The sequence below is a fragment of the Pagrus pagrus genome, assembly GCF_965226575.1.
Source record: "Pagrus pagrus genome assembly, chromosome: 23".
Taxonomy (NCBI): Eukaryota; Metazoa; Chordata; class Actinopteri; order Spariformes; family Sparidae; genus Pagrus; species Pagrus pagrus.
In genome coordinates this window covers 16364642-16385403 of record NC_140205.1, presented here as the reverse complement: position 1 = coordinate 16385403, position 20762 = coordinate 16364642, and the positions used below count along the sequence as shown (strand labels likewise).

The 20762-nt window shown below is 40.4% G+C and overlaps 4 protein-coding genes across 13 annotated transcripts in view; 2 read left to right on the top strand and 2 right to left on the bottom strand.

The window, feature by feature from the left end:
• The window catches only part of lrmp (lymphoid-restricted membrane protein), a 33460-nt gene extending 32085 nt beyond the window's left edge, over positions 1 to 1375 (top strand). For all 7 annotated transcript variants that reach the window (XM_084345780.1, XM_084345778.1, XM_084345783.1 and 4 more), the window contains one exon: positions 299 to 1375. In XM_084345780.1, coding sequence (XP_084201906.1) covers positions 299 to 441 — 143 coding nt within the window. In that variant the 3' untranslated portion in view covers positions 442 to 1375. The remainder of the gene's footprint in view (positions 1 to 298) is intronic.
• Positions 1357 to 8214, bottom strand: dnai7 (dynein axonemal intermediate chain 7). Its single transcript, XM_084345790.1, has 17 exons — positions 8158 to 8214; positions 7801 to 7818; positions 7459 to 7543; positions 7195 to 7283; positions 6464 to 6568; positions 6012 to 6149; positions 5636 to 5770; positions 5396 to 5499; positions 4983 to 5141; positions 4750 to 4903; positions 4608 to 4674; positions 4198 to 4361; positions 3940 to 4099; positions 3605 to 3819; positions 3369 to 3527; positions 2058 to 2171; positions 1357 to 1687 (listed from the first exon to the last, which is right to left on the bottom strand). The coding sequence occupies exons 1-17, from the start codon at positions 8158 to 8160 to the stop codon at positions 1412 to 1414; spliced, it is 2145 nt and encodes a 714-aa protein (XP_084201916.1). The 5' UTR covers positions 8161 to 8214; the 3' UTR covers positions 1357 to 1411.
• A 17-nt stretch (positions 8215 to 8231) lies between these two features.
• Positions 8232 to 9782, top strand: lyrm5a (LYR motif containing 5a). The gene is made up of 3 exons (XM_084345801.1): positions 8232 to 8364; positions 8583 to 8656; positions 8746 to 9782. Exons 2-3 carry the CDS (start codon positions 8612 to 8614, stop codon positions 8956 to 8958), a joined length of 258 nt encoding a protein of 85 aa, XP_084201927.1. The 5' UTR covers positions 8232 to 8364; positions 8583 to 8611; the 3' UTR covers positions 8959 to 9782.
• On the bottom strand, positions 9008 to 20749 carry LOC311252553 (sodium-coupled monocarboxylate transporter 1-like). 4 transcript variants are annotated; one of them, XM_084345796.1, is made up of 18 exons: positions 19039 to 20386; positions 18420 to 18539; positions 16327 to 16392; positions 16159 to 16210; positions 16014 to 16081; positions 15556 to 15594; positions 15151 to 15266; positions 14786 to 14926; positions 13966 to 14095; positions 13684 to 13772; positions 13400 to 13509; positions 13186 to 13253; positions 12909 to 12995; positions 11957 to 12165; positions 11551 to 11654; positions 11383 to 11471; positions 10815 to 10927; positions 9008 to 10446 (listed from the first exon to the last, which is right to left on the bottom strand). In XM_084345796.1, the coding sequence occupies exons 1-17, from the start codon at positions 19270 to 19272 to the stop codon at positions 10829 to 10831; spliced, it is 1821 nt and encodes a 606-aa protein (XP_084201922.1). In that variant the 5' UTR covers positions 19273 to 20386; the 3' UTR covers positions 9008 to 10446; positions 10815 to 10828. The 4 variants fall into 4 exon arrangements, with proteins under 4 accessions (XP_084201922.1, XP_084201923.1, XP_084201924.1 ...); XM_084345797.1 differs by lacking the exon at positions 9008 to 10446 and having other exon boundaries at positions 10801 to 10927; positions 19039 to 19159; positions 20293 to 20749; XM_084345798.1 differs by lacking the exons at positions 9008 to 10446; positions 12909 to 12995 and having other exon boundaries at positions 10801 to 10927.
• Positions 20750 to 20762: the final 13 nt, after the last annotated feature.

Genomic DNA, 20762 nt, shown 5'->3' with positions numbered 1-20762 from the left:
CTAGGACTAGAAGAATAATTTGATTTGGAACATTAAAGCATGTAAACATTTGCTAGTAGCCCAAAATAAAAACATGAACCTGTAAATGAGTACAATATGGGAGATTTAAGATAATTCTTTTCAGTCTTGTAGATGACTAGTGGATAAGTTTCCACTTGAATTTGACAGAAAATGCCCTACTCTATACTGATTTAAGCATATACAAATTCACAGTTTCACATTTAAACAAGGCGTTTAAATACTACGATGACAGAGTAGCATTTCCCAATATTGGTAAATATTTATTGTTCCCCTGCAGGTCTCTTGGCATTGCTGGCCAGTCTGGTGATGCAGCCAGTGGTAGATGCAGCCCCTGTGGGGACCGGAGACTCCTGGATGACCATCCAGCAGCTGCTGTGGCCCTACGCAGGGCTCCGGCACAACGGACAGCCGCCCGTCTAGCCCCTAAGATCAAGGGTGGATGGTGTTACTGCCCATCGGCTCTCTGCAGAAATGATCCGTGCACTGTGGTGATGAAGGAAATACAGTGTACCAGTCCTGAGCAGAGGCTGTTGGGATGTTTACTGGTGCCTGAAGATTCCTAAAACAAGACTCACATTGACAGCACAGGCCAGGCCTCAGGGGATAGCTAACCCTATGGAGGATTTTATGCATCACTTCACGTTTGCTAAATTAGTTAGTCTGTGTGTGTATGTGTGTGTCTTTGTTTTAAGAGAAGAAGCAGTAACAGTGGTTTTCGGTCGGCTGCTCAACAATCCTTTACCACGTGATGATACAGCTGTATCAGTGCTGCCGGCAACTGTCAACTTGGACCCAACACAATCTGTCAAATCAGGCATGCTCAGTCAGCAGAGGTGGCACAACGTTGACCAATCATGTCACAACTTCATCACAATGATGGCAGATGCAGATTCCCATGGACAAACATCGCAGACGATGGCCCCGGTTGTGCCACATGGCTTTTTAAACACATTTCATGCACTTGAGGGAAACAAATACTACCAACCTTTTGCCTCATGGGTTGCAGAGGACATTTTTATCTTTTTTGAGTCTATAAACACTGGTAATAAATCTTCCATTTTAAGTGTTTTTAAATTCCTGAAATCTATTTATGAGTTTGTTAGTTCTGAGTGGAAAGATGTGAATATCTGTTTATTTTTGTTAAGTTATAATTCTACATTGTTACAGTCTTATCACCAAAGGGTTTTTTATTTTTCTGCTGTGGTTGTCACCGTTTTCAACTTCATACACTTTTGTATGTTCCAAAGAAGATGTGTGGGACTTTGCACAAATAAAGTAGCCAATTCTACAATAGAAGATGTGTGTTCTTATGTACATCCAAATGCATATTTCACATTCAGGTATTTGTAATGGCTTTAATCTGTTCATTTCAAAAAAAGTTTCATACAGATTATGAATACATCAGGGGTCTGGTGGAGCAGAGAAGGCTCTGTACCGTGTCGATGAACAGATAACTGGATTCTCTGGTCCTAGCTAGGCCGTCAGCGCTCATGTTGTCCTGGAGCACGTGGATGAAGGTGGAGTGAAAGTCACTGCCGGGATAATGGTCAGGGGAGAAAGCCTTGCTCCGCTCTGTGATTTCCAGCTTCTGACTCCTCTGAGCACCCAGCAGGTAGAGACTCCACGAGCTCTTAGGCACAGGGGCAGGGCTGAGATGCTCACACACCTGGCAGAGGAAATAGAAGAAGTCCAAACAGGAAAAAGAACAGAGGAAGATAATTCAATATTTACACTGGCACTATACAACTTCCCTCTTTCTCATTCTGAAAAGATCATATTTCTGCACTGCAGTTCCTGTAGGTGTAAATGTCAAATCTGCTTATTTTGGGGCACCAAGGTGGAACAGCCTTGACGCTACAGTGACAACCCCTGATTGTAACAGCGTGGAAGTGTTTGGGATGAACATTTGCTTGTGGCTGATGACAGGACATGACATGTTGGTGTACACCCTCCTCAGACTATTCCACATTAAGAGAAAAAAAGGAGTTGAATTCTAAATGAAACTTTATATATACAGTATGTGTAAGTGAGAATACCTGCAAGACCAGATGCTCAGCGCCACATTTAGCGTTCCACTTGCTCCAAGAGAAAGCACAAGCGGAGGCAAACAGGGCCATCTGTTCGTAGGCAGCATGTTCTGTGAGTGGATCCTGAAGAGGAGACAAACCACACAGCATATTTAGAGCATGTTGGAAAATGTTGGACTGTACTGTAGCGATAACGCAAACAAGTTTTGGCACTTACTCATTCTACAGAACAGTCCCTTGCAGCTTTACATAATTTATGGTGAGCAGGTTTTTTTTTTACAGGTAAGTGATGCTGTGGCAGCTTCATATTGAATTATATTCATCTACTGCACTGTAATGATTGGCTGAAGCAAAAGAAGTTTTCCATATTCTTACGTTCCAGACATCTCTAGATCATTTTACACATTTAGTGTGGCTCTATAGATTGGTCGTTCCATTATTTCAGTCCAGATTTAAATACCTTAACTATCAGATGGCCTTGGTGCTGTGTACAGAATTTCATGGTTCCCAGATGATGTACGCTAATGAAATTGTTAACCCCGGGAGTTTTCCTCTAATACCAGTGATGTGGTTGACGTTTGTGGTTCTGAATGAGATTTCAACAACTTTTGATGATCTCTTAACTTTCATCTAACACCATCATCAGGCCAGAACTTTAGCCTGATTTCTCCAGTACTTTGGTTTATGACCAAATTCCTGCAAATGTCATAGCATTCCTGTCAATCACACATTCAGTTTTGGTCTTAATTAGCAAATGTTAACATGCTAATACATTAAAATAAGATGGTTGTTAAACTTCATGTTAACATGCTGATGTTAGCATTCAGCTCAAAGCACTGCTGTGCCTAAGTACAGCCTGACGGGGCTTCTATCGAGCACCAACAATTTATTTTATTATTTTCCTGTCGTGAGTAGCTTAGCCTGTATAAAACACACACTCAAAAGTGGACTGTATGTAGTATGCATGCCCTTTGCTTTGTGCACATACTAAAATCCTGCTTGGAAACAATAGGAAGTATTCATTTGAGCATTTCTCTTTTTCTTTGCCAATAAAACAATAAATCAGCTTAGTATTAGTTGGAAGCACTGTGATGACAGTGTGTTACCAGCATAAACACTGCAATCCTTAAGATAACACTGCTGGGAAGGAAGGGACATGCTGGGACATGTCAACTCCGATCTCCTGTCACTCTTACAATAATATATAGATACATGCTGTCACTATGTTGCAACACTGTGCATTCACATAATTGGCTAACTGAGTAAAGCCAAACCTTCCTGTTCTTCTATTCTTAAAGGCAACACATAAAAGATGCAGACCTTGCCGCAGGCGCTGACGTATTTGTCCGTGTACTCGTTCACAAAGATGTTGATCCCAGCGTTGAGCATGGCTCTCTGCAGGGCGGGGCCACTCATCCACTTCCCTATGAGGTGAGAGAGGCCTCTCTCTTGCTCTGACTGCAACATGCACTGATTACCCTGTCGGTGAAATAAGCACATACACACACTATAACAGTCAGGCTACATCAGTTCGACAGTTCTCTCCGGTCTCTTACCTGGATCGTGACACTGAGCTTTATGAGTGCCCCGTTGACGGTGAAAAGAGCTGAGTCTTGGCCCAATGGTCTGAGCTCCCAGCTCTGGAATGGAAAGTTTGCATATGTTTCCTGCATCAGCACAACAGGCTGGAAGGAGTCCATTTTGAAGGAGATCTTGGCCTCCGCCTCCTCATAAGAGACGTCATTCATGCCGTCCATCCTCCACTGCTTCCCTAGATGAACAACCAACTTCAGTGTCCATGACTTTTTGGTTCCCCCCTTTCTAAATCGATCCACTTTTTTACACCTTTCCATGCTAGAAATGGTAAATGATGTGTTGCTGTCTGCCCTACCTGCAGCATCCCAGCGAGCCACTTGTGGAGCTTCCAGGAAGACAACAGAGTCAGGCAGTGTCACAGTTACACCAACTGGAGGCCAGGTAAGCCCTTCATTGTCGTCTAAGTGAGACTTCTCCATAGGGTAGGGGAACACCTGCAGCCCTTCGTCCAACAGCTGGAAACACGTGGACATAGAGGGTGTTTAGTGAGGTCGACTTTAGCTGCAGGGCCTGGTGTAGCAGCAGCACTGAAACCTTTTTTTTTTTTCTTTACCTGTCTAATTTCCCATCCACGGACCTGGTGGGCTTGTGGTGGGAGGTGAAACACGTCACAGTAGAGGACCCCACCCAGAGGTGTGTACTGCATTAAATCCACCATCTGGACACTGTGGTACATCGCTGTCAGCTGCACTTGAGGAGAAGTTAAGTCACCCTTAGCTAAAGAGATTTAAAAAAGAAGATAGAAAAAAAGATTAATTTGTATGTCTCAACTAAATTTACTTCATTTTTACAACAATTATAAGACAGATTTGAATCTTCGATTGAGAACAAATAACTCAGAGTACGTTGTTGCATGCTATTAGGCCATGTATCAAAAGACCTGTCAATCATTTTGAGTGACATCTGATTTATATCGTGTTGTCTTTTTTCACTTCATTTGGAGTTTCAGGTTGGGCATCTTACCATCGAGTGCCTCCATCTGGGTCTGTACTTGGCTCTCTTGTCCGTCTGACCGTTGACTGGCTGCACTCTGTGAGAAACATCCACAATAAGAATGAAAACATCACATTAAATTCCAGACCAGCAAGTCTTTGTTTCATCCTACCTTCCGCCCTTCAGACCCTTGGATGGACTGCACCTCCTCGTCCACTCTTTGCTGCTGAGTCTCGTTGTCCTCCTTCACCTCCTCCTCTCCTTTAGTCTCCTCCTGCTCATGTATATCTATGTCTGCTAGAACCTCCTCAACGCCTGTTAGAGACCTGGAAGCAAACAGATGAAGAAAGACACTGTAGATTACTTTGTAGTATCTGTTGTGTAAGAGCACTATCAGACAAGTACCTGTGGCTGGGGGTATGTATTCTTAGGTGAGCCATCCTAGCCAGCAGGGACAGGTGGTCGTAATGTGTGTGGAGGATCCGTACAGCGATATCACTCACAGCCAGCTGCTTGGGAAGCTCAAAGCCCAGACCGGCCTCTTCAAAGTTTAAACCTTTAAACCTGAATGGACCACAGACACAGAGTGTTGTTACCTGGGAAGGCCACGTGGCACAAAAGTTTAACATTTAAGCTCACAAAAATTACAGATGCCCTTATGTGGAACGCATAATCGAATTTTTATACTTTGTTATTGCTTTTCAAATGTAAGGAATAAACATTGGATACCCTCTCCATCATAAATCACAGCTGCTAACCTCATTTTAACCTTCAATTTAAACCCGTATAATGTATTTGTAGCCCTTTCTTCCACAGACCTTGGGTTCTTCTTGAGGTTGGCCCAGAGACACAGAGTGATGTTATCATCTTTGACCACAGTCTGCATGTTGCCTGTCTCTGTGTCGATGTTGGCACTGGCCCTCTATGACCAGGGAGACACACCACACAAAAAACAAAACAGGCATGGTTTAAAAAAAAAAAGCCAACCCACTAAGTGTCTTGGACCTTGCAAAATACTTAAAATCATTCATAAACAAGTAGGACTATGATTCTTGTACCTTGAGGATCTCCTCAGTGGTGAGGAGATGCTTCGAGTGGATTAGCTCCTGCAAATTTATAAGAGCCTCCTGGTACTTGTGGCTCTCTTGTGGATCTGTAGCGTCTCTTAGCAGAACTTCCAGCTCCTCAATCAGCTACAAAGGATGACATTTACTGTTATAAAGACTTTGTGGTAAAGTGGTAATCTATAAAGCACTGATTATATTGGAATTTTCTTAAATGGGCTTTTTTGGGGCATAAGGAACCATAGTGATAGTATTAATCTTTAATCAATCATTTGACTTTGGTAGACCACACCATTAACTTTGTTAACTGATCATTAAAACTTTAGTTTGACTCCTCACTGACATCCACATTTCCACATTAAATACACACCTGTAGAGCGAGGTTACACTGCTTGAGCACGACTGTGATCTCGACCTCTGGATCATCTCGCCATAAGCTGATATATGTGTTAATATCCTGCTGTACTGCTGGGTCTGGAGTACTGTCACAGCGCAGGTATCTCTCCCACTGGACACAAACAACATACTGTGTATTAATATCAGCCAGAGAAGATCTGCTAGGGGTGCTGTGAAGGGAAAACTAGAATGCCTGGTGAGTGTGACTTTTTTTGTGTTGAGTATATTATTTGTGGTTATTGAGTCTGGAGAGGGACAGGCAGATAATATTTTGTTATTTTTGTATCCGATTCGTAGTTTTATTTTTGCATTATATTGCCTTGTTTGCTTATGAAAAACTGATGACTGGTAACAATACATGTATCAGACATCCTGTAGTTTCTCCCTCTCACTAAATATCTCCCACAGACAAAAACAGACACACACCTTCTCGATCTCTCCAGCATCAGTCTTCCATTTGATTACTGCAGCATGATTATTCTCCAGCAGGTGGCGGAGTTCGTTCAGCTCATCTTCTCTGCGCTCTCGGTCCTGTCAGCAGAAGATAACCATGAAAACCTGCAGAGCAGTGTGTCCATACTAAAGACAACAAAAAGATGTCTATTTCAGTATTTGCTGCTCTGCTCTTTAGTCAATACATGGTATTATATTCAATGATGGAATGTAACTAAGTACATTTACTCTAGTACTGTACTTAAGTATAATTTTGAGGCACTTGTACTTACTTTCCTTGAGTATTTTTCATTTTCTGTTACTTTGCACTTCCACCCCACTACATTTTGGAGTTAAATATTGTACTTTTTAGTCACTTTTTTTCAACACTTATGTGAGAACTTTAGCTACTAGTTACTTTGCATGCTTAATATCTAATCTGATGATTGAATAAGCAGGAAATTGATCGACCCATAGTATACAATATATAATTCATACTTTACTTTTACTTGTAATTGTTATACTTAAGTATATTTATTGCCAGAAAATTATTTTTAATATCAGATCAAATGTAATCATTTTTAATGTAATTTAAAATCAGATTCTTTCACACAAGCCCTGTTCTTATGGCTGACTTTCACTTTACAAGATATCTTTTCTTTTACTCAAGTATGACTTTTGGGTACTTTTTACAACACTGACTATATTCCATAGGGACATCTCACCTTTAACTCAAGCTCTTCTAGCTGCTTTTCCTTGATCTCTCTTTCCAATTTTTCCTGCTCTTCTTTCTCTGCTTGAAGTCGTGCTTCCTCTATAAAACAAAAGCACAAATACTGTTTATCCTGAAGTTTTCAGAGGCTCGACACAGTTTATTACAGATGACTTTTCATCATTTTCCTGCAGAGTTTCATGCATCATACCAATGCTTCCGACAAGCATCTCATTTTGCCCCAGTGTGTATGAGCAGAGACGGATATATGGATTACCTTCCTCTCGCAGCCTCCTCTCCTCCTCCTCTTGCTGCAGCTTGGCCTTCTGGGCCTTGCTTTGCTTACGTCCCTTCTTGGATGACTTGAAACAAGCAAAACATTATAAATCAGTGTGTAGTTTACTAACTTACTACTTTACTTTAGTGGTTGTGGTTTAGTGGAGAAGTGTGGGTCCACACTGGGACCATACAAGTCTGAATTATTGTTAGCCAACCATACAAGAGACAATGACTGTAGTAGTAGGATGGTGTAATCTACGCCTGTCTGCATATATCTTCAACTACATAACTATGATATCAGATCAACTTTATTAATGTGCTGACTGACTTTTGCTCATACCTTTCCTTTCTTGGGTGGCTATCACTCGCAGGAGAAAACAGAGAGAAGGTTAAATAAAGGTTTAAGGCATTCATTTAAGTGACAGGGTCAGACATTGGTGAGAAAATGAAGAGAAGAAAGAGCACCAAAAGTAAGAACTTCTCCTGCTAACATGAAAGCTACGCAGTTTAGTTAACTGCATTGGCCTGTTGCATTCACTGTCTTGTAAGTTCGTATAAACAGGTTGTCATGAACTATACTTTCTTATTTTGTAACAACTGACTGTAGCTTCATATAGTTTAGTTTATATTATTTCAATATTGCATCATTTAATGCTAAAAAGGGGCAGTTTGTTCAAAATAAAGTAGTAAAACTCACCATGATAAAACGGAAGAGCTCTACAGCGTTAGGTTACTATAGAAACGCTCACGCATGCGCGGTTATCTGTTTTTGTTTACGACACAACGGAACGACTTACGACCGTGTGTACAGCTGGGCTGCCCACTGTTAGGCAAAGGAAGGACAAAGAAAAGGAGACATTTTTCTTCAAGCGCTTCAATAAATCCACTCAACAAAACGACGCGTGTAAATATGAATCTATTGTTTTACATGGTTCTAAATACAGTCTGCAAATGATAAATGCTAACAAACATGCTAGCTGCTCAGTTGCAGCTTGCTAATGCCAGTGGGAACCAACTCTTCTATCTCTTGAACTCTTTTCTTCTTTCTCACACGCCTAATGATGTTTCTGTTATCATCGTAATCCCTGTTAACGAACAACTCCTCTCATTTTCTCGTTTCAGAAGGGGTCAAAGGCCACCTCGTTTGTGACATGGCCAACCCTTTAAAGGGGGAGGTTATCAGGCTTTACAAAACTGTAAGTGAATCAGTCAACGACACACACACACACACACACACAGCAGCTGGGATGCAAATGGTTTTAATGTGTGTCTCGTCCTCCACTAGATGCTGTATCTCGGCCGTGAGTACCCGAAAGGAGCAGCCTATTTCAGAGGGCGTCTCAAGTCAGCGTTCATGAAGAATAAAGACGTGACAGACCCTGAACAGATCAAGAAGCTGGTGGCCCGCGGCGACTTTGTCATCAAGGAACTGGAGGCTCTGTATTTCCTTAGGAAATATCGAGCTATGAAGAAGAGGTATTATGAACCAGAGGAATGACTCATACATACAGCACCAGGATACACTTCTGAAATGATATATACATGGAGTGTGTCAATATTTTATTAACAGTTTTATTCTTGAGATGCAGTCCACACTATTCTGCAGGAATGAAAAACACAACAGTTGCCCTTATAAAAGAAATACATGAATAAAAACTTGCCTCACAAGGGAAATGGAAGATCAGTCTGATAGAAGTGCCAGAGAGTAATGATAATGAAGCTGTTACAGAATGTGCTTTTTTATACACAAGTTGTACCTTAAAAGCCAGTGTTACTACTCTATTTATGTTACTATCTGGGGTTGTTCTGATACCACGATGGAAAAGGTCTCCTATACTGCTTAAACACGGCAACTCGTAACAGCGAGTACATAAGTCTATGCACCGATTCAGTACCACATCATTTATTTATCAGAGACTGGACTGCAGTATGCAGTCAACAGATTTCTACATCCATACAGGGTTAGTAGTATACAGGTGTTAAAAACGTTGGCAATATTTATATATTTTAAACCCACTGGTAATGAATTGGTACTCGCTATAGGCGGATACACAAAGTTCAGAAATCGAAAGGAAAAAATGAGATCAGAACATCATAGGTTGTTCTCCAGTAGTAGAAACCTGGTCTGTGATAAACTGGAGGAGCCTTTGGTATCAGATTGACTGAATCATGTTGTACAATGTATTTCAGTGTATATATTTGTAAATACATGGTCACATTTCTTGATGATGAATGTATAGGACTATGTATCATTGCACTATTCGATAAAAAGCAATGCTTTAAAACTGATGTAAATTATAAAATCACAGCAGTGTTCCTCAACATTTTGACTCTTTTACTGCCATTGCTTGTATGAGATTTTTCTATTAAAATATGTAAATATATTTGTTCTTTTGTGTCAAGAGCTGACACATGAAATTAAAAGCAGATAATTATGTGAAGAGTTTTGTGAGGTCACAGTGACCTTTGAACACCAAAATCATTATCAGTTCATCCTTGAGTCCAAGTGGACACTTGTGCCAGAGGTAATGAAATACCTTCCTCACAGAAGAGTTATGTTCAAAGTAGCATTTATTCTTCTTCAGAGGGAGAACAAGGCCAACACAAGAAACAAAAGAATCTGTTTACCCTAACTTTCTGTCACAAATCAAAATGTAAACAAAAGACAAAGTCCTATCTAGCTCCTAAATCAGTATAAACAGGAGAAAAAGGGTTATCAAAGAAAAAGGCTTCTCCCTCCTACTAGGCTACCACACTGTCTGTCTATTTACAAATGACCAGATTGTACTGCAGCTGAGTTACTCACAACTGGTTTACATATCACAAACAAAAGGACTAGTCAGACTAGACATTGGTCCGGGTTGGAAGTGGAAGACTGGTGGAGAGAGGGATTGCAGTCAGCCGGTGGTTCAAAAAGGGCTCCTCTTTCCCTCTGACCAATACCGAGTCAGCAATCAAGCTGAACAAGCCAATCAGCTGGCCCAACCTGTTCACAATCAGACACACACACACACACACACACACACACACACACACACACACACAAAAATGTAATGAAGCGATCGTTTTCTGGCTTTGGTGGCCTGTAACTGCTGTTTATGACACAGTTTAATTGTGAATGGGTCAAATAACACCTTTTCTGTAGTTGTGGAGGCTGCGATAGCAATGACAGTAAACTAATTATCTATAAGGTAAAACTATACACAGGAATTTCAGTGAGAGATCAAACTGATTTTCAAACTGGACCAGATAATTCAGTAAAATGTCAGCGCTGTATTTCCTAATTGATATTTTATATCTATTTGTAATTACACGTTCAAATGTATTAAGGATAACAACCATCCGTTGTTTTACGTGGAAATTTAGCTTTATAAGTCCATATCAGTGTCACAGAAAGCAGCATTTGTGTTGCCAGCTTTCCTCTCGCCATTTCCTGTCAGATCATGCTTTCCTGCTCTTCTTATGACCTGAAGAGGGAAAAGACAAAGCAGAAGTAAGCCGTTGATATGAGTCTATAGTAATTGGCATTGTTTCCCGCCTGCTATGTACTGAAAAATATAACCCTCTGAGCTGGGAAAACCTGAAAGCAAAAATATGTCTCTTTCTTTAAAAATTCATGGACTGGCTCCTAGTGGCTCTGAGTAGCTTTTGTAAGTCCCAACTAAATATCAGATTAAAGAGGAGTCACAAGAGGAAACGGAATTATCCCACTAAGGAAATCTGCTATAAGCCAATCTGCTTTATCAATTTAAACTCATTTAAACTTGTTGTTTTAGGCTGACTTTAGTTTGTGTACTTCACACTGGGCTGAGACTACAGATAAAAACTAGTGTCTTTGCTAACATATTTGCAGGGATGTTTACTGATATGCACTGTCCCTGAGAAATAAGTTGATTAAACTGAACTTAGCTGCAGCACTTACTTTGTCTTTGATAAATGTGAATAGGTGATACAAAGTTGTGTCTTCTTTCATTAATGTAAGCCTTGATTCCACCCTGGTCCTCAAGCCTCCTGAAATGTACAAAACAGTAGGACAATGAGATCTGATGTATTTTGAGATCTGAAGTGCCGTCAGAATATATTTCTGTACCTGTTAACAGGCTGACTATCAGTCCCACACTGACAGTTGTTACAGTTCCAATGAAACCGATGTAAAGATAAGAAGGAGAGTACCAGTAATCTGCCTGCAGAGGTCTGGTGGCGACAGAAAACAGTACATGTTCAGTCATTGTAGTGTATCAACAGGAGTGCACATTCATTTCCAATTAAATTATATTCTGTTTAATTTGAGCTCTTCAGTAGAGATTGACATAAACAATATGGATTTATTCAGAGTTGAGTTCATAATGGAATATCTGCAATGATTACATTAGAGTAGGTAAAAAAAAATGCAGACTTGAACTATTCTAAGGAATATGAAGGGATTGCTGAAAACATTATACTGGAAGATTGAATCAGTTTTAATTTGCCTCTGTATTTATTAACCCTACACTTACTTCTGTGTGGCTGTGGGGATTGTGATGAAGGTTGGCTGTGTTGGAAGAGCAGTGGAGGTCCAGTTGAGGCTGTCTGTAGTGGTGAAGTTACAACCGTCAATGGTCAGTGACAGAGGTCGGGTCATTGCAGGGGGGGGAGGGTATATCGCAGATCCAATGCTCACACCAACGGACACAAGCAACCCTGACACAAGGCCGGACAAACCTCCCTTTAGAAAGACAGCACATGAAATATCATGAAACTACTCACAGTCAAAAAAATGACAGTGTTTATATTAAATTGATTAACTTTAAAAAAAAAAAAAAAAAAAGGTGGCAAGCAAGCGACTCCTAAATGAACTTGAACTTAGGTTGTTGTTGAACATTCTGGGCTATAGAGAAAAACTTGGTTTGAAACAAAGTTTCCAGGAGCTCTAAGGTGCCAAACAGTTTCTGGTTGCAGCATAAGATGTGTCCACATTTGCTTTCTTTTTCCTTTTATAGGGGTGCATGCAGCGAAGTGCAGGTTGTTGTATCTGGTCAGATTATTCTTTTTAAGAGATAAAGCTTCAGGGTCTCAGAAACTGTAAGAGCTGTAGTTACCACCTATCTGATAAACTGTCATCATCAGCCCCCACCCAGACCTCAGCTACATGCTGGAAACAAGAACATGCATGGTGCACCAGAGGCCTGCTACATCCTCTTTTCTGACTCCGAAAAGCCAGGAATCTCGCTTGCTCTCTGAAACCATACATTATGCTTGGACCCTGTCTGTTGCCATTTGCGGTTATATTTCTTTTTAATACCATTGTTCCGTTTCAAAAGAAGAAATAAGCAGCAAATGGTAAAAGTGAAGAAAGACAAACAAAGTGTTTGACTTCCTATTTTCTGAATTAATGCCTTTATTTAATATTATCATGAGTTAAATAAACTGGAAGAAGTCAAAGCCATAGTTAAAAGAGGACAGACTTACTTTGGAATTGGCAAATGGACAGAGGACGCCCAATGTGACAACGCCAATTAAAGGACCTCCAAAGGCACTCGAAATGATGGAACCTGCCTGTTTAAGGAGACACACATCTACAGTTTTGCCTCATGACCACAAAAAGACAGTCTTTTGAAGAAATTGGTTGGTTGTTGAGTTATACTGTATATGAGAACGTTTTCAAACTAACAAAACATAGATGGTTCCCATTTACATTTATCCATCCAGAAGTTATCATGCTTGTATATTAAAAGATCTACTATACCTGCATCATCCCTCCCAAGACTGAGGCCAGTCCAGCCATGCTAATGCAAAGAAGGCCGTAGAAGAAACCTGCAACCAAATCATGTCAGAGACTGACATTTTAATTCTGGACAATTTAGCTACCAGAATTATAGCCTCAGTCACAGAGTAGCACTTATCAGGTAAGCCATTTTGCTGATGTACAGGTTAACCTTCAGACAAGGACATCCACTTACTCAGTCCTTTGGACATCCAGAACAGGTGTTTCTCAGACACGTTAGTGTACGGTTTGATCAGGTCCTCTATTGTCACTGCAGCCAGTGCATTGATGCTGGAAGACACTGTGCTGGGGTGAAATGACAACAAAATTACAAAAACAGGCAGAACCATCATATTTTAAGTTTTTAACAGCCAGTGTCACTTTGAGTACTGGACATGATGAGTTGATATCAGGTGCCCATCAAATCAGTTAACTGAAGAGGGCTGTGTGTAAACATTTTTGCAACTATAAAATACAAACCTTAGCGAGCCGCTACATACTGCAGCAAAAAATAGTCCAGGAAGGCCAGGATAGCCTGTCATGATGTCCATCACCAAATAGGGCATCAGCTGTAGAGAAGGGATCACAGGGACTAACATACATGATAAGGAAAACATAAAAGAAATGGTGACACCCAAAGCACATACATTGTTGTCTACTTTCTTTCTTCAAGTATACAGATAGGTACACAGCGCGTGTGTCTGTTGTGTTAAGACTCTTGACAACCATAACTCAGCTACGCTGTGCATCTCCCAGACATACCTGATCAGGAGCAGAAATCAGTCCAGCCGTCCATGGGTCACAGTTCTTATAGACTGAATAAAGGCACAACCCTGCAAACACTGAACCCGCCAGGAAGGTGCACAGACCTAACATGTAGATGTACAGAGCTCTGGACCAAGAAAGAAACAGACACACTCAATACAACCAAATTTAAAATACATGGATACAAACATTTACAGCCCAAGAAAATTATAAAATCATTCAGCACTCTCAGTATCTGTGTCAACGTTGATGCAGTGAATATGGGGCTGGATGCTTAAAACGTTTGATAGGGTCCATGGGTCTATATGTTATTGGTAATGCAATGAATACATTAATGTGAAAATGAAAAATAAACACTTTCCCTGTGATCACCGTGAGGTTGATATTCTAGATTATTCATAGCAACTGTGATGTGTTAATAGGCTATCAATTTTCCCTGTTGATGGGTGATGGGCCCTAAAATGAATTGATGTAAATACTGATTAATCCTGATAGTCAGAAATGAGAATAAATCTGCTACTTCCTCTGACCAAAATAAAGTTAAACATTATCTATTTAAATATTCTTTAAGGTACACCTGTGCACCTGACAAACATCAAGTCACTACTAGAGGGAATCTCTTTATTCTGAGAAGCCACTACCAGCAGATATTGAAATTTCCAAATTTGGCAACAGCCAAGTATAAAAAAGTGAATTCATGCTGAGCTCCTTTTTAAAGAGACATACTCCACTTACTCCAACCAATCCCTCTTGAAATGTTGAGTTTCAAAGAAAAATTCCATGAAATACCAAATAAAATCAGCCAAATGTGACTCACACTCTGGCATGAGTCATGCTCTTGCAGCAGACGAATCTCTGAACCATGGTTTGGTTGGTCCCACTGACAGAAATCCAGGTAAATGTTGCTCCGATGGTAATAGTCCAAAAAGTGTGTCTCCTCAGAGGGTTTATGTCAAAGCTGGTGTAACAAAATGAAAGGACAGTTTCCTATTCAGTAAAACAACCCTGAAATTAAAGTCCCGTTTTTATGGTCAGAAAATCACAGCCATGCCAGTACAAAAAAATAACATCTATTGCTCAAATATGAGATGCAAGATTTGAATGAAACTGATTATTCTCTCTCTCTCTGGCACTGGGAAAAGCTCCAGCAACTATATCATTTTGATCCTTTAACATACTCACTCCAGAAAGTTGAGTCTTCCTCCTTGTTGTGAATCTGAAATGATGGTGGAAACTCCTCCTTGTAAGATCACAGCCTGGGTGATGACAGCCAGGTAACCTGCAAGCATTACTCCAAGCTAGAAGATAAAATACAAGGCTTTTGGTTTGGTTTTGGTCCAGATTTTGGATCTGGTTATACCAGATTGCTGCATTTAACTATTTTACATGGGTTATGTTTAATTGATTCTGTATTATTCAGAAATATAGCTATGAGTTGGATGAAATTTTACTAATTTTTAATGTATTTTCTTTTTTTGTGGGTGGTTACGCTGCTGTGTATGAAACACTGGTGTACAGTATATTCAGTGTAAGTGGCACAAGCCATACCACCATCTCCTTGTGTAGTTTTATTAACTAGAAGCTTACCTGAAACACATCAGTCCACACCACTGCCTTCAGTCCACCCTGTAACAATGCAGACCACAAACAGATGTTGCCATGATATCTCAATTCAAATCCAGGTATCCCAAGCAAACATCAAGCACGTGAACCAATCAGGAGTGCTCTCTGCCTGAGAGAGATGTTTAGGCTTACAGCTGAGGATGTGGAGGTGGGAAGCCAGGGTCTATTTTAATGTGTTTTCTGTTTTTCTGTGCCCACGGTGCACACCAACTTCCCTCTGTGGATAATAAAAGCCAATCAACAGAAACAGTCAAATACTGGTATTTGTATTTGCTTTCAAAGGCCAGTATTGTGCATCATAAAATGTAGTGAACCAGTGGCTCAAAGCAGAGATTGATAAGCCTGTTGTCATTTGATTTTGTACCTAACTGTACATTGTAAAACTTATATAAGCTGTTTTATGTCTGTTTTTATTTACTAACCAATGTGCAGTAAAGAGTACACACAAGGCCTGTTGAAATAATTCCACCCCACAGATCCAGATCAATAACTGGAAAGAGAGAGAGAGCAGGTCATTTGATGTGAATTGTGAACCTGACTGACCTCTGTGGACAGAAAACAACTTACTTTGGCTGAAAGCAAGAGCTGGGCCATAAATGACGATTCCACTGAAGAGGGTCTGCGACAGACATAGAGAAATTATACAGTCATAAACGACCCTCAGGTGTCAGATTTGCTGTTTTGCCCTCAGAGGTCAAAATGCTGTCATTATGTGTCGATCTCTTTCTTACTCACTATGTGAAGAATGCAGAGCACAGTTCCCAGAAGACGGGTTGCTTTGTTGAATCGCAGCTCCAGATACTTGACAGAGACATAACATGTATAGAAAGACATTGTAGAGGGTCAATTTTACTTGTCACTATATGTAATGAACCCCATTAATTTATATTCCATTTAGACAGGCACGTTGTGTGACGTCATCAAGAATCAAAACCACTGATCATTATGACATTTAATCAGGTGAAACACTAATCGGAGAACACCATTCCACTGCTTTCAGTAAAGATTATGCCGGTGCTGTTTGGTTCAATGTGAAAAAATAAACGTAGTGTAAAGGCAAGCCTTCATTGCGCTATTGCGTAATCTCTTTCTGAAAAGGGCCAATCGGTTAAAAATTTCAAAGGTTCATTAAATAGTCTTTTTACAACATCAGGGTTGTAAAATGACATGTGAGTTTTATGGTGGAGTGCAGAGGGTGAATTGAGTCTCACAGCCTTGGGAAAGAATTTGCTCCGTAGTCTGGTGGTATGGCAGTGGATACTCCTGTATCTTTTGCCATGTGAGATGTGCAGAAATCTCAGCGATGCTCAGTGGTTTGGTACCAATGCAGTTCTGGGTGGTTTTAATCAACCACTTAGCCTTCCTGTCCTGGGCCGTGCACGGACCAGTTTGTGTTGTTTCCAGTCAGGATGCCAGGATATTGCTCCTTTGTAAAAGTTGACACGAATTTGGCTAAAAAAATTTAGCCTTCTTAAGTTTACTTGGGATGTAGAGACTTTTCTCTGCTTTTTTATTTAATTATATATGTCTTCATTAACTTCTTTTACCAGGGTTGTGATGTGCAATGACCATATGGGTTCTCTGTAATGTTGATTCCCAGGAACCTCAAGCTGTTCACCTGCTCCACCTCAGCTCCACTAATGTACATAGACATGGGTGTGAGTCTGATATCCACTTGCAGAGCGTTGTAAGTGTGTAAGTTTTCAAAACAGCTTCATAGGTGAGATTGTATAGCATGCAATGCTGAAATCAACAAACAGCTTTCTGATGTTGCTGTTCTTATTCTTAAGATGTGCGAAGACTGAGTGGAGGGCAGTGGATGTGGCATCCTCTTCGGATCTGTTGGTTGTGAATGCATGAGGGTCCAGGCTGGCAGGGATGTTGTCTTTGATGTGTTTGAGGACCAGTTTCTCAAAGCACTTCATCAGGATGGGGGTGAGAACCAAAGGACAGTAATCGTTACGACTGGACATAAGAGACCTTTTAGGCACAGGAACAATGGTGGCTGTCTTGAAGCAGCAGGGAACAGTCTCCCGTGAGAGTGAGATGTTAAGAATGTCAGTTATCAATCAGCTAGCTCATGGGACGTGTCTTTAGTACACAGCCAGGTAAATTATCAGGATCAGCAGCCTGTTGGGATCCACAGATCACAAGTCGTTCATTGTGGATTTCAAAATGGACACTGAACTGAACTCAGTTCCAACACACCTAGGTGCAAAGACTACCAAGAGACCCGGAGTTACTATTAGTCAAGGTGACAGACCTGACCATGCAGTCAAAACTCCAGCTCCTTCCTTTGGTCTCTCTCTTCACTCTTCAGAACTCTTCTCCAGCTCTGCCCCCACTGGGCTGCCCCCCAGTTCTGTTCTCCTCCTGCACTGAGGTGAGCCGAGCCACGTCCGTGATGGACCTGCTCTGGAGTGAGGCCAAGCTGCGGCTCCGACTGCGTGGTTAAGGAGATCAAAGCGAGCATAAAATATGTTAAGCTTATCCGGCAATGTGGCCACACAAATGATTCAAAGTTCCTGCATTTGTAGCCTTATTTTGAATCATCTGCCACATATCTTTGGTGCTGTTGGTGTTGAGTTCCCTCTCCAGTCTCTGCTGATGTCTCCTTTTTCCTCCTTCATACCAGCACTTGTGATGCAAGTTAAGATTTTTTGATCAGGGCCACTTCAGCCTCGGGGACTTAATCTTTGATCCACGTCAGTTTCACTGGTATTCAGTATGTAGACAAACTACACTATAAAATGCACAATAAGATTACAACAGACTAGCTTATCAGAGAAACACTCATCTGAGAACAAAACCTCATAAATCTCTTTTACCTCATAAACGCTGGTGATGCCCAGCCTGTAGTAGATTGGGAGGAAGACCTCCGATACAACCACAGTTGACAATACATAGGAAACACAAAGGAAGGCAAAGATGGCTCCATAGCGGTACACCTACAAAGCAAGTGTATTTTCAATTAGTGAAGTTGTCTATGAAATGGTCGAAAACAAAATAATGAAACAGTGAGTAAAATGTAGCAATGGACTTTCATTTTACTTTAAATAATAACAATGTAAAGTTATATAAAGCGTCTTTAGGGGTGTTATTTTATGTTTTCCGATAACTAAATATTTCTGATAAATATGTTCAGTTGGTGTCCTAAAAGCACAACAGCAAACATCTAAAGAAAAAAGCCTGTAAACCGCAGTGTTATTTCAGTTCGTCAGTGGGATTTAATGTATATACATCTGTGAGTTTTGGTAGATCACTGTACATTAAAGAAAACATAACTAAAAGAAATTCACCGAACGAATGTTAATGTGCAAAGAAACACCTCAATCAACAAGGTACGTGCAGTGAAAACAACTTACTTGTTAGAAAAATATTTTTTTGTGTTTTTGTTTGTGTATTTCTGCATTTGAACATTAATCTAAAACATTGTGTCAACTTTACCTCAGCTGGGTTCGACAGCACTGTGGTGGATGACATGAAGTTGGCAGTCATGGACATGGAGACGGGAAATGCAGTCAATCTTCGGCTCGCTGTCAGGAAATCTCTGGAGTTTTGTTGGCCCCTGTTGGCCCAGGCAAAATAGAAACCGATGGCAACAGATACCACCAGCATGAGAGCAAACACCACATAGTCTGCAATCACAAAGGAGCCAGCTACCAGAGAATCCCCTGACATTTCTGTCTGTTGGACCAACAATGGAAATAATGGAAGTATTCAGTTATTCAAACTGTTAAGTTTGCAGCTTTGAACGGAAATCCTATCTGAACTCCTAGTATGACACTGAAGTGCAGGAAAACTCCAGGTGTGAATGACAACTCCTCCGTCAGTTGGCATGATTTCAATTTTATACACCAGCATTCAATATTCAACAAGAAGAGTTAATATATTACCAATTCTCAAGGGGAGGTTCGGATCTGTGTTGACAGAAGAGTTCTTTGATTGACACTGACTTAACTGACCATAGAAAAAGAAATAACTGAATCCAAAATTATTGGAATGCTCCTTTTTGTTAAGTCCAGCTCAACGTCACAGAAAGCGGGATTAGTGCTGCCAAACATCTCTCTGTCCCTTGTCACCTCATGAGCTGTTATTAGTCTGTAGCATTTGATGTTGTCTCACTTTTATTATCTCTTACAGTAGAACAGCCAGCTTCTATTACACAATAATGCAACAACTTTTTATCTTGTTCAGTTTTACTGGCACCATACAATACACAATATGATTACTGTACAACGGCTTGCCAGAGAAAAGTGCTTTATTTGTAAATCAATGGTCCCTGAACACAGACAGGGTGCTGTTCCAGCCAATCAGGGGGAGCGAAAAAAAGTCAGGGAACAAAACTGTCATCCCAAACTGAGCATTATTTATTTATATTTATAAATTCAGAGCATTCATGATAATTACTCAAAATCAGCAGAGAGAGGTGCGTAGCAACAGTTGATTGACGTTTATGTTTCTTTTTATAAATCATATTTAAAATGCCTGCAAAATAGGCAAGTGATTTTTGAGTAACTTCAGTCAGAAATAAAAATAGACAACATAAAATATTACACAAAATGTATTTGATAGTGACAAAGGATCCCATCAAACTGGTAGGTCCCAGTCTGGGAGGTCCTGGATCCTTTTCCGGCAGGATCTTTGCACAAATTAAGTCCTGCCAGAGAAACACTCGTCTGAGAACAAAACCACATTTACCTCACAAGTGCTAGTGATGCCCGGCCTGTAGTAGACCGGGAGAAAGACCTCAGATACAACCTCAGTTGACAATACATAGGCAACACTGAAGAATGCAAAGATGGGTCCATAGCAGTACACCTACAAAGCAGAGATATGTTTAATTAGTTAAGTTCTCAATGAAATTGTCAAGAACAAAGCAATCAAGCAGTGAGTAATAATAAAGAAGGGATTCTTTCAGCTGCAGCCACATCCAGGCTGATGGAAGTTTGTTGCAGTGCAGGATGATAAAGCCTATAAAGGGTACAATACAGAACTATTACAGTAACAACCTTTAATTGCCTTTAATTTTCCTTAAATGTTAAAATTTCAAAGTTATATACAGTGTATTTGAGGGTGTTATTTTATGTTGCTGTAAAATTAAATATTTTTGATAAATATGTTCAGTTGGTTCAAGCCAAAAGTAAAAAGACAGACTGTTTTCATTCTGC